The sequence below is a fragment of the Silene latifolia genome, chromosome 6, assembly GCF_048544455.1.
Source record: "Silene latifolia isolate original U9 population chromosome 6, ASM4854445v1, whole genome shotgun sequence".
In the NCBI taxonomy this organism is placed as follows: domain Eukaryota; kingdom Viridiplantae; phylum Streptophyta; class Magnoliopsida; order Caryophyllales; family Caryophyllaceae; genus Silene; species Silene latifolia.
Window position 1 is genome coordinate 24566606 of NC_133531.1, and position 13710 is coordinate 24580315.

Sequence of the window (13710 nt, forward strand, 5' to 3'; positions counted from 1 at the left end):
TAATTAATATATATATATATATTTATAAATACATAAATTAAAAAAAAAATTACATATGTAAAAATGCAATTCTTATATTTTCATGGAGGATCTTATTGTGCTCTATCGTATCCGTCCTCTCCTCCTTGGCTATTTGAGGTTCCGTTTCAGCAGCTTGCTATATCGTCATATAGCCGCAATCGCCGCTCCGTCAAGCCATTTTCTTTGGCGTGCTTCGGTGCGGATCGAGCTTCCGCAAGGTAGCTCTGAAACTTTCCTCAATATGGAGGAACCGGCGGATGAAGTTGTTGTTGTTCTCGATCATGGTAAGAGTCTTTAGGATGAAATCATTCATTTTGTTAGAGTTTTTTGAGTTTGATTTGAAAGATTAAGTAGAGTTTGTTTTAACAGTTAGAGTTTGGAGATGAATATATGAGATAATGGAAATGTTAGTTGAGATATGCAATGTATTTATACTAAGCAATGTGTGGGTTGAGTTAATTGCTTTTTAATTAATATATATGTTAGGAAGTTGTGCCATAATAATCATCATCATATCTCTCAATAATGCTGCTTCAAATCCTATTACTAACCCTTCTCATTCCATATTATCCGTTCATATGTACAGTGATGTCAGTAATAATGCATGCATCGGAATTCTAACAGGCCGTAATTATGCATGCATCTAGTAATATTTAATTTAATTTTTTTTTATTTTTTAAGAACAAACAACAACGGTTATTGCGAAACAACCCGTTGTCTTTAGTTATAACAACGGTTTTGTATATTACAACCCGTTGTTATAACTTTCCCCCCAAAATTGAGTCACACTTTCCACAACGGGTTTTTATACATAAAACCGTTGTTAATAGTTTTAACAACGGTTTCGTTAAGTAAACCAACCGTTGTTAAAACCTTCTACAACGGACGCTTTAACAACGTCCGCTTTTTTATATAACAACGGTTTTTGACCGTTGTTATAGCATGTATCTGTAGTAGTGATGGCTTCCAATTGAGACACGTAATTTCTTGCTCTTTCATTCCTGTTGCCTATGTTTTGGGTCATGTTCACATTGAGATTTTTGTTCTTTGTGTGTTTGTGATTATTTCAATTTGGTTAAAATTCTGTATTATTGAAGTTTGGATAGGTATCAGAGTGTTTTCACACCTGTGAAATACTCCCTTCAATTCACTATGATCTTCCGCATTACTTTTTGTGTAGTTTTTAAGAGGAATGAAATTTGTGGTGGAAAATGGAGGAAATGGAAAGTAAGAGAGGAAATGTGGGGTCATAAGTTCTGAGAACCACAAATTATAGACTAATAAGGAAAGTGGAAGGTCTTAGTGAATTAGTCATTTAAGGAAATGTGGAAGATGTTAGAGAATAGGAGAGAGTACATGTGTTCTATTAAGGCAACTTTATTAAATGTGACATGGGAGTTTGATATACATCTGGATCCCTTGCCTCGTTATGGAATGTCCTGGAGGGATTGGAGAAATGTTGTTGTATGCTTATCGTAGTTAGCAAACAGGCAACATTGCTTATATTGAGTGATGACAAGCTCGGGTTTGTTGTGATTTCCAATTGAATTTCGGGTTGTTTACTGAAAACTCATTATTTGTTTTGCGGGGGAAGACATGTGCATTCACTGTAGCTCATATGGTATCTGCAAACACAGTCCAACTTCAAATTTAACCACCCCATAGCTCAGTCTGATTGAAGTAAACCTGCCACTTTACACCCCTCTATTGTTGAGAAACATACACTGCGGAATTTCCTTTTTCTGCACTCTTGTTCTGCTCTGGCTCATTCAGGCGCTCTTCATATCGAAGATAATGCATCTTTTGTGCATGGCTTCAATGTCATCCCTTTATCTTGATGTCATACCCCGTCTTTTCGCATGCATTTGCAGTGTATAGCTAGGAACAAGATGATTTTTTTTTGGAGTGAATAAAATGCAGGTGAAAGGTGAAAGAATTGCAAGAACAAAATGTTAGTAGTTACACAAATTAACCTTTTTAACGTGATTCTTGGCTTTGACCCTTGTGTGTTGAAAAATGTTGTTTGATGCAATTTCCTATATATCGAAGATCTTATTTGCATTGTGGGCGTTAATAGGCTTAACATCCGAAACTGTGATATGGTCTTTTATAATGTTGATTAATTGGGGAGAAGAAAATAGGTCCACCATCTCACTGATGGACAAAATTGTCCTATGGTTTTATGCATCGTACCTTCTGCATTTATACTCCTTTTGTCCCATAATTCCAGGTCAATTTTTATTTGTTTTCCTTATTTCGGTGTACAATCGATATGTCAATTGCTGTTGCTTTCTGTTTTTTTTTTTAAAGACCACCGAGGGCAGCCAAATCCAAAACATGCCCTAACCAGTTGCATAGAGCATAGGTGAGCCAGCTCATGCGCTACACTATTATGTTTTCTACTAACAAACGACCATAAAACTGACTCAAAATCATTACAAATAGAATAGATATCGTCCAAAAGCAAGTGGAAATCGCTCCTCTTTGTCTTCAGCTTCAAGGCATCGATAAGTACTTTACAATCACTTTCGACTACCAGACACAAGCAGCCCCGTCTTCGTGCTTCCTTTATACCTGCCAACACCGCTTCAGCCTCCACCATAATCGACTCCAACGTCTCACGCCTATACTCGGTCATCCCCCACAATACCACACCCTCACTATCACGACAAACCGCACCAATACCCATTCCCCATCCTTCTTTAACCCCCGCATCCACGTTCAGCTTCACCCACCTTACCTCCGGTTTCAGCCAACGCCCACCACCCTCATCACACACCCTAAACACATCCACCTTGACCTTCTCAAACACCCACTTATTAAGTTCCTTTCTAAGCTTCTCCACCCCTCGCACCACCCTAAACACATCCACCTTGACCTCCTCAAACACCCACTTATTGCGTGCTTCCCTCGTCACCCAACACCCCAACATAAAAGTATCTATCTCACCGTCCTCCAGCTCCCTCCACACATCCTCTTCCCACTCCCTCACGGCCTCACCCACTCATACCCGTCCGTCATACGCACACCAATACCCAACCTATCCCAGTATCCCACAACCCACCTGCCCAACCACAACCCCAAACAAGATGAAGACAAGTCTCCACCTCGTTACAACAAACTGGACAACCCATACCCGTCTGTTTTTTAATCAACCAGTTTTACTACTATTTTTCGGCATATTTTTGCGCTAGTGTTCTGTTGTTTAATGTTCTCCATTGACTGAACACTGTCAGTTAGCTATTTACCTAGTTTTATTGAATGGCGAATAATTCTTTGTGAACTAATAATTGAATGCTTCGAGTAGAATGCGATGCAAACGGAACCTATTTAGCACAGCTACAATGCAACAATTTGGTAGCGTGACACGATATTTAAATTTAGTAAAGTATATATTTTATGGTTATAAATAACGTATGATTTTTTTTGATGTATTTAATATCAAATTTACATAAGTAAAGGTCAAAGTTGACGTTGATTATAACTAATTCTCATTTCCTATCCAAACCCATATTCTAATTATTCTCTTTTGACATTTTATTCTTAATCTAAATTATAGGCGTGTGTCCTATGAATGTCGTGTGTCAAACACGACGTCGGATACATGACGGTTAGTTAGGAAGAGAGTCCATGCTACCTAGTTTGGTACAACTACAGACAGGGGCGGACCCAAGTACACCCTTGGTGTGGTAATTGCTATACCATAATCTAAAAAAATTAAGAGAAAATTAAAGTTTGCTACACCATTAAATTTCATGATTTGTCACTTATTCCCTCTGTCCCGGTCATTTGTTGTCCTTTTCCATTTTTGGGTGTCTCAGTCATTTGTTGTCCTTTCTATTTTAAGAATGAATTTGATGAGTAATTTGATCATTCACACTCAATTTATTCCACTTGTCATTTAGTAATTGGCCCTCTCCTCCTTTCCTTGGTCTTTGTGCCAAAACCAAAGGACAACAAATGACCGGGACGGAGGGAGTATTATCTTTAATCCTTCCCGTAATACTTCTCCACAATTACTCCCTATTTTGCTCAAAATATTTATTTGCTCATTTATTAACAGCACAATTTTCAGAACACGCTGATTATTAATTGCTTAATTAATCATTTTACACAATTACACTTTCCAAATTCTCTAAGTTGGAAACTGATCAAAATTTCCATGTAGAGTGTAGGTTGTTCATTACCTAGCCTAATTTTTTATGTTCTCATAGTTTTCTTTCATAAACTTTTTTGTGTTTGTGTTTAAAATTTGATTCATTGTTATTTTGTTTTACCAATTAATTAAATATAAGTCAAAGTCAAAAATAAGTTTTTATAGAAAAAAATAGCAAAGAATTGAAATTTATAAGCTTATTAATAAGCGATATTGTAAATTTGGACCGATAAATAATTAGTTTTTAAGACTTATGTTATTTCATTTTTTTTCCACAAAATCTCATTTAAAACACTATTCGTCTTAAGTTTAATACTTGTCAAATATCATACCATTTGCATAGATAAAACAAAAACAAAATGCTTATTATTAGCAAAAGACTTCTGTTATCTATGCATGTGGTAGATTTTTTGACCCGTTTTTATCTTAAAACGAATACGGATATATTCGTCTTAAAAGACTTATTGATTTTTTTTTTTGCTACACCGAAATCTAAAATCTGGGTCCGCCCCTGACTACTGAGGAACTCATTTAAGAGACATCACTCAAATAGCTCCTTTTCCAAATCAATACACAATAAATATGCTAATGTGTCAAAATGTATATGAAATGGAACACCAAATAGGACAGAGGATCCTCACGGTTTTCAAATAGGTGATGATTCCATTGTAAAGTTAGCCCAGGAGTAATTTAATTTAATATTTCAATTCTCAAGTGGATAATTTCCGGGAATCATTAAACAAAGCTTTTTATAGTCGGATTTTAAGCGTATTGACATTGTGATATCACTATTCTTATACCCGAAACAATTTCATAAGACGGCGTTGTAAATACATTTAGGTAAATGTAAATGAATTACACTTTTTTTTTTTTGTAAAATAATGCTCAATAATATTCTATCCGCCCTGGTTATTTCTTTACCTATCCTATTTTCGGATATTTAAGTCAATTGTTTACCTTTTTGTTTAGGAATGTATTTGATGATTAATTCCTCCACACTCAATCTGATGAGCATTACCTTGTGACATGTGGCGACATGAAGCTCACTAGTCACTGCTTTTAAAAGCCTCCATGTTGTAGTCTTAAAAATATAATTATGTTTAATCATTATATATATAAAAGAGGAATGATAAAAAGCTGAGGTGGCACAATCTCCTTTGAGAATTAAGGTAATGCAGTCCTCACATTCAATCTCACAAAATCAGTTTTGTTTGAGCCAATCACGTTTTTGCAATATGGCCACATCAGCTTTTTTAACATTCCTCTTTTATTAAATGGACAAAATGGTCCATAACCTCAAAGAGTATCGTAATCCAGTAAAAAAATAAGGGCAAAACTGTCCATCTTGCTCATTAATGCAATACTACTTTTTAAACCACCAACCATTCTATGTATTACAAATTCCAATGGGTAACAGATTATATACAGAGTCATAAATTAAACAATTACCCATTTTTAACATTAAAAAAAGTATTCATTGATTACTGTTCTCCCATTCTTCCTTCATACAGAGTACCTTTTTATTTCCCATCTTCCTTCATCTTTTCATCAACTTTTGTTACAGTATTAGATTAGTAACCAAATATTAACAAGTCTCATTATTTCCCATGCACAAAAAGAGTAATTATGTATCAATTTGTTATTCGGATTCCATAAATTCCAAAAGAAGGAGTACCAAGTATAAATTTGGAAGAAGCGACTGATTGTTTTCGTCACTCAATGAATATGTGAGTCGATGCTCTACGGCAAATCACTTCAGTCAGGTAAATCTACCATCTTTAATTTCCCTTGCAATTTGTGGATTTTACTATTCGCAATTTTATCGAGATATCGGCGGACGTTGATTAACCCAGAATAGTTGTGTCAATTATAGTACTCTACTCATATTTTAAGGCCTTAAGAATCTCATATCATCTTAGGCATAGAATTTAGAATGGTAGTCGTATTTTTAGAGCTATCTATTATGGTTAATAGTTTGACAACTTGAGTATAGAAGATTGGATTTTTATATAGAAATAATAGAATCATAATTAGTTTTGTTTTTTATTTACTACTAATTGGGTCCTTTTAGATGCAGGTATTACTAATTTTAAAGGAAGCCTATATAACTTCACAAAGGACTGAACAATAGAAGAAGATGAAAATGGGTATTGTTTAATAACATCACAGTTTGATTTCGTCTATTGTCTACTATATTTGTTGTTTCTGGTGTTGTTAGTGTTGATTTGTGAAGGGATTTTGGACTGAAGAAGTGTTTTTGGAGGGATCGATGAAGATGGGAGATGGTGGAGTCAAAGAGATGGATATGAAACTGTTGGTGATTAATGGTGATTGTCATTACCAGTAATAATTAATGAGTTAAAAAAAATTACTGTAATAGTATTAGATGGATTATTTTCAACCAGGTCTCCATAGTCCGCCAACATTATGTTCATCTATGGATCAATCAATATATGTTTTATTCGAGTTTGGACATTAGTTTAGTTATTTAAGTGGACCGTTTTCTTTTGTCATTAGATGCCTAATAATAGCGTAAGTTACATGTACGGACTATAATCTTTCGTTTTTAGATTTTGCATTCTTAATCTGGATTTAACAATAATAATTGTTTAATAAGACGAAAAAGAAAATAGGGAAGTTTATATTGAATAAGAGGCCAAAAGGGAATATTATACACATTTTAAGTTTTAACATTCCTTTTCACAATTTTTTATAACTTGAAAGTAGTTTATTATCGAATGTGTTAAACACAACATTTAACATTCATTTTACAAGGGAGTAGTCCTTTTGAGAAACGATCTATCAAGTAATTTAGTTTTTAAATATAGTAGCAGCATAAGTAGTGAAACTAATATTAATCAGCAAGTCTCATTATAGACGGGGATATCCGTCTATAATGAGAGACGGGTCAGATCCCTCTCACGAAGAGGCAAGTGAAAGGTTAAATGGTAACCCACTTGCCTCTTTGTGAGAGGGATCCGACCCGTCTCTTATTATAGACGGATATGAGAATTTTGATCTGAAAATTGGTTTTCTGTTAATTGAAATTTATATTGAAATGTAACACTGAAAAGAAGGAGGACGAAATGAAGAGAGAAGAAGGGAAATGGAAGAACGAAATGACGGTGATGGTAGCCGAATTTTCATTTTTTGTTTTTCACTCTGAGCTGAAATGGAGATGAAATGGTTTGGTGAGGGAGATATGAGGAGAGAGGTAGATAAGATAAGGTTGTTCGGTTTTTTTTTGTTTTTTTTAAAGAAAATTTAAATTAACTATACCTACTTTACGCAACAATTTGGTCTACTCGATTTTCAGTGTTTTCATTTTGTGAAAAATTCAGTTTTATTAATTTTACTTACGTCATTAATTTTTCATATCCTAAATATATCAGTTCTAACTTGTATAATTTTCTTACTTAAATCTTCGTTAAACGTTTCATGTTTACTATAGAATTACGGGTATTCCCACTATTCACATTTTCATTTTTTTACCTTATTCTTTATTGTCAACAATATTTTAAAATGTCCTTATATATACTTATCAATTTTTATTTTTATTTATAAAAATCTGTACATTTTCATAAAATTACATAATCGATTATCTAACAATTATAATTTATCGTCTCCTTTAAAAAAAAGTATACAATCCCGTGATTTTCACGGGTGTTACTGTTACACTAGTATTTAATTAAATGGCCAAATTTATTACTGTATGAGTTTATGTCCATATTCTCTTTACTTGTCTCTTTATCTCCCTCTGTTAATACACAAATTCTTGTTTGTGACGACACATATCCGTCACTCTTGAGTGACGGATACCATTTTACCTCACAAAGTACCCACTTTTTCTCTCTCTGCAACACTATTCATGTGATCCCCTTTCTCCACTAACCCATTTTGTTACCATTTTAACTCACAAAATATCCGCCACAAATGGTAACCCGTCACAAGGGAGACCAATTGCTGTTAATAATGCATACGAAAATTGAACAGATACAAAAACTTAATTCTTTAAACTCCTAAGATAACAAAACCGGAAATAAGTTATGTTGAGCATGAGAAAGCAAAAAAGTTCCATTAAATATGGCATTTGTACCATCATCATCAGTTGTAACACTCAAGATCCCAACTATAAATAATAATATAGTCTCACTAAGACCAAAATATTAAGGGAAATGATAAATATAACCCATTGGGTTGTATTTAATCATTTAATACCCTTCTAAATTTGGTATTAATTTAGAAAATAGAGAATAAATTACACATGAATCATGCAATTAATGCTTGTATTAAGTATTTATTTATTTCTTTTTTTAGTTCCTTAAATACAACCAGTGGGTTATATTTATCATCCAAATATTAATCCAAAAACCCATATTCTCAACTCAGCCGCCACTGATGAGATTAAAGTCGATGGCTCGTTGCTAGAGTCCATCTAGCAAACTTTAGTAGTTATTTCATTTAGTTAATAAAGGGGTGTTAATTCCCTATTGATTAGGTTGTTTATTTCCATTTATTTTGAGGTTTTAATTATGCATTTAGGAGCCCTTTCATTGCCCAAAACGGTTGTTTCATAGGCTATTTATAGTTTTGAGTACTTTGTATTTGGAATTCAAAAATCATAAGAAAATCACAAACTTGCTTGCTAGCAAATTTATCTCGTTTTTATTCAATCGCGTCTTTGAATATTAACTTGTTCGATCTCAATAAGTTTTGAGTTCGTTCACCATTGATAAGTTATAGGTCTAACTTATCAATTATCGCTTCCGCATTTTAATTCGTATCATAAGTGGTATCAGAGCTTCGGCTCTTGATTTTCCATAATCGAGACGGTCCTAGGCGTGTCAAAACCAACTTTTTAGTTGAATTTCCGATTGCGATTGGAGTTCAAAGGTTAAACTTGAACAAGTAGTTCGAGGTTAATCGGTTTTGCATCTGAGGAGCACGATTCTAGTAAGTTTTATTCAAGGTGTTACCCAAAAAAAAAAACAAAAAAACTACTGTTCACGGGGTACTATTCATCCGAAAAAAAATGTTAGGTGTATTCTTGTTTGAAGGCATCTACGAACAAAATTTTGAGTTTGATCCAAGATTACCTCCTATCTTTGACGAGTATGGTGATGGGGAAGCAGTGCTTTCTGGTTTCAAAGCACCGTGTGATTCGTTTAGTTGTGGGTATGAGTTCGATCTAAATCCTCTTCTCTACAAGAGCACAATTGGGTCTATTAAATTTCAAGATCAATCTGATTCTTATTTGGTTGATTTTGAAAAAGAAAAGGATGCTGCAACTATGAAGAATTCCTCTTGTTTGCATTATTTGTTCAAGGATGAGATTTATAGTAAACTATCAAGACTTGTGCATGGAGGGACGAAGAGTGGAAGGCACAAAATGGTGTTTGGTATTCTTTTTGTTTGTGTTCATGAAGTGTTCTTATTTGATCCTGAAGGAGTTCGATTACATGAATTGAGGACAATTCATTTCCAAGGAGAGGGGATGATGCGATTAAAGTCGATGGCTCGTTGCTAGAGTCCGTCTAGCAAACTTTAGCAGTTATTTCATTTAGTTAATAAAGGGGTGTTAATTCCCTATTGATTAGGTTGTTTATTTCCATTTATTTTGAGGTTTTAATTATGTATTTAGGAGCCCTTTCATTGCCAAAAACGGTCGTTTCATAGGCTATTTATAGTTTTGAGTACTTTGTATTTGAAATTCAGAAATCATAAGAAAATCACAAACTTGCTTGCTAGCAAATTTATCTCATTTTTATTCAATCGCGTTTTTGAATATTAACTTGTTCGATCTCAATAGGTCTTGAGTTCGTTCACCATAGATAAGTTATAGGTCTAACTTATCAAATATCGCTTCCGCATTTTAATTCGTATCAACCACCATCCTGTCAACTAAGACACAACAATCTAAATGATAAAAAGACACCATAATTGGGTGATTTTCAATAATTACATTGTTCCACTAGATGTGCATTACCATAGCGGCAACGTCGTTACTACAACAACTTAGTACAAATTGAGGCGTCGGTGACTCAAAACATATCGATTAGATGAACGACGCTGAATAGAAGGCAGGCCAGCTAGTCTTGCTTGTGACGGGCTAATCCCGTCACAAGCTTGTGACCTCTCACAAAAAGGGAGAGGGGACAAGGTGGAGCACCCCCATGTGCTTCTCACTCACCTCTCAATGGACATTTTGTGAGAGGAAACGGTATCCGTCACAAGCTTGTGACGGATATCGCCCGTCTTCAATGAGATTTTGGGAAGGCAGCATGGCATAGAAGAAGCTGAAGATGAAATGAAAAAAGAAAACTCTGACGTATGTAGATTACAGTTTGTCATTTTAAATGTCACATTTACGTAGACATTTTAGCATAATAAGTTTTTGGAACAAAATCTATGAACCCATGTACTAAACGAACTTTTCATGTCACGTACAGTTGATGTACCCGTGTAGCGATGTTAAATACAATTAATTAGTAATCTTATCTTTATAAATACAGAAACATTTCGTGCAATTCTGTGCAGCCACATCACCACATCTAGGTTTTTTTTAAACATTACGTGCGGGACCCACGACAAAGATTAAGGAATTAATTAATAAAAAACCGTCTATGTTTATGTTTTGTACGTAAATGACTACGTTTATGATTTGTACGTAAATATTAAAAAAATAACGATGGTTGCACGTAAATATTAATAAATAACGATTTATGAATAATTTATAGGGCTATTTGACGAGAATAATCCCGCCTTCTCACAATAATCCAAACTTCACTTTAACTCATAATAATCTCATCTTTGTACTCATTTTTCTTATATTGCTTTTTTGGAAGGGCAACCTGTTTAGCCGGTTAAGCTTTACCCTTTCTTTTTTGGATTATGTTTAACATTTACCTTATCCTCTTCATCCCTTCACTCCTCCATCACCACCTACCAAACACCAAAAAGATCACCACCTGCCACGCTACCAAGCTACTGCCACCACACTACACCACCACCGACACCACCACCTTCTGAAATGCACAAGCAATGTTCATCGTTATTGTTCCACGAGAACAAAAATGTCGCTTCAATCGTGGTCTGATTCAAGTCGATATGAACTACTGGGGGGTTAAGATAACCACCAATAGAAGATGCCATTGATAACACCACGGCTTTACTGCATGAAGAAATCAGTCTTGGATGGTATAAACTCCGTAAGAAGTAATGATTGGCTTATAAATCCAATCTTCACAAAGCTCTAAATTTGTCAACCTGCCTTCCCAATCTTAGCGCCAGTTCTCAATTTGATTTGATAAACTTTTTTTTTTTTTTCAATTTGTTGTACCCATTATTAAATCATTCAACCTCTCTTTGTAACTTATGTTTCAATCTATCTGGGTTCTTCAATTTTGTTCAATATTCATAATCTCCCCCAAAGTTATTATCTGGGTACGACTTAATTAGCAAGATTATATTGGTATACAATTAAAGAGGAATTTGGTAACTGATTAAAATAAGGTTTTTAATTTGGGGATTTTTTTTTCTGGGTTGGATGAATTTGATTCAGAGATCACGAGGATGTTTGGAGAGGTGGTGGACTGATTATTGGTGAAGGAGGTTTAACAAGAAAAAATTGGGGATTACCGGTGGTTTACCTGATTTCATAAGTAAAAAATGACCAAGGTGCGGTATGAGTCAAGGATGGTAATAACATGGTTTATTTTGAGTTAAAGTGAAGTTTGGATTATTACGAGAAGATTAGTAATAGTTTGGATTATTAAAATTAAACCAATTGATACAAATACACTTTAATATTTTACTACAGTAATAAATTACAATAACAATAATATAAAAAAAGTACACCGATTGATAACAAATCAATGTTGTTACAAAAATCGCATAATTTTACTAAAATTATTATATTATTATACGGAGTATCAATTTACCAAAATATCTTAATTCTATTAAAACAAGAACATTTAAACCCTTGTGATTAAACCACATCATCTCTCATTTTCTATACACAAAACAAATTTCCGTACATTTTACAACATTTCAATGCAAAATAACTTCCCATTCACCACTTAGGCCCTGTTTTTTCGGCTTTTAGAGTGAATCAATCGAATCAATCAATGGAGCTGAATCAATCAACTGAGTGAATGAATGAATGGAGCTGAATGAATCGAATCAATCAATGGAATAGAATGATGAATCGAATCAATAGAGAAATTTGAGCTGAATCGAATCGAATCGAATAAAGTCGAATTGAAATGAATCGAATCGAAATAATCATATTAATAATAATAATAATAATAATAATAATAATATTTAATATTATTGTTATTATCAACTATAATAATAATAATAATAATATTCATAGTATAATACTATTTATACTAAAATTAATATTTTTAAGAAAAAAATTATAATATTATACTCCCTCTGTCCCGGTAATTTGTTGTCCTATTCCATTTTGGGGTGTCTCATTCAATTATTGTCCTTTCTATTTTAAGAATGAACTTGATGAACAATTTGATCATTCACACTCAATTTGGTCCGCTTGTCATTTTATAATTGGCCATTCCTCTTTCCTTGGTCTTTGTGCCAAAACCAAAGGACAACAATTGACCGGGATAGAGGGAGGAGTATATGAATAATCATAAATTATAATAATGAAAAAATAGTAATTTTTTACTAATAATATTCCTAATAACAATAATAAATAATAATGTCAATATTAATAATGATATTAGTAAAAATAATTGTTTCGAATAAAAGCACTCAAGTAAGCGTTGCTCGAATCCGGGTCGAGTCAACGCGCTCCTCTCAGACGATGGCACCTCGAACCTATGCTTGCTCTCTCCGGATGGATCTTTCACGCGTAACAAATAGGGCCTCGAGGGTTCGCACAGGTCCTTCTCCGATGCCTTACAGATCGTTGGATAGTTGGGGCCTTGCTTGAAGCTAAGGTTTCTGTGCCCTCTCATAGTAGCTCGAATAGTCTTACTTCTAGAGAGAGGAAGTTGTTGGTGAGAAGTATTTTACCATTGATGGGTGAATAATGAGGTATTTATAGATTTCTATGTGTACCTCAAATGATGGCAGCAAGCATAGTTACCATATTCGCTATGAATACGCCTTATCGATTCGCGATTCACTTATAGAAAATGTGTTATATGTATTTTGAAGAATCGTTGATAGAATTCGCTTTTAACAATTCGTGATTCGTAGAGTATCAAGCTTAATTCGTAACCATGTTGGCAAGCGTGTTGACTTGTATGACCCCGTATTGGCTCTTTTGGGTCAAGATCGGTTGGGCGTGCCCATCAATAATATTAATAATAAATGTTATTAATTTTAATAATAATAATACCAATAATTATAACAACAACAACAACAATACTACTACTAATAATAATAATAACAACAATAATAATAATAATAAATAATATTATTATTAACATTATTAACATTATTATTCATTTTAACAACAACAACAACAATATTATTCATTTTAATAATAATATTCATAATAATAA

At 33.8% G+C, this 13710-nt stretch overlaps 1 protein-coding gene across 1 annotated transcript; it reads right to left on the minus strand.

The window, feature by feature from the left end:
- Positions 1-1625: 1625 nt before the first annotated feature.
- On the minus strand, positions 1626-2953 carry LOC141587844 (uncharacterized). Its single transcript, XM_074409311.1, has 2 exons — positions 2369-2953; positions 1626-1646 (listed from the first exon to the last, which is right to left on the minus strand). Exons 1-2 carry the CDS (start codon positions 2951-2953, stop codon positions 1626-1628), a joined length of 606 nt encoding a protein of 201 aa, XP_074265412.1.
- Positions 2954-13710: the final 10757 nt, after the last annotated feature.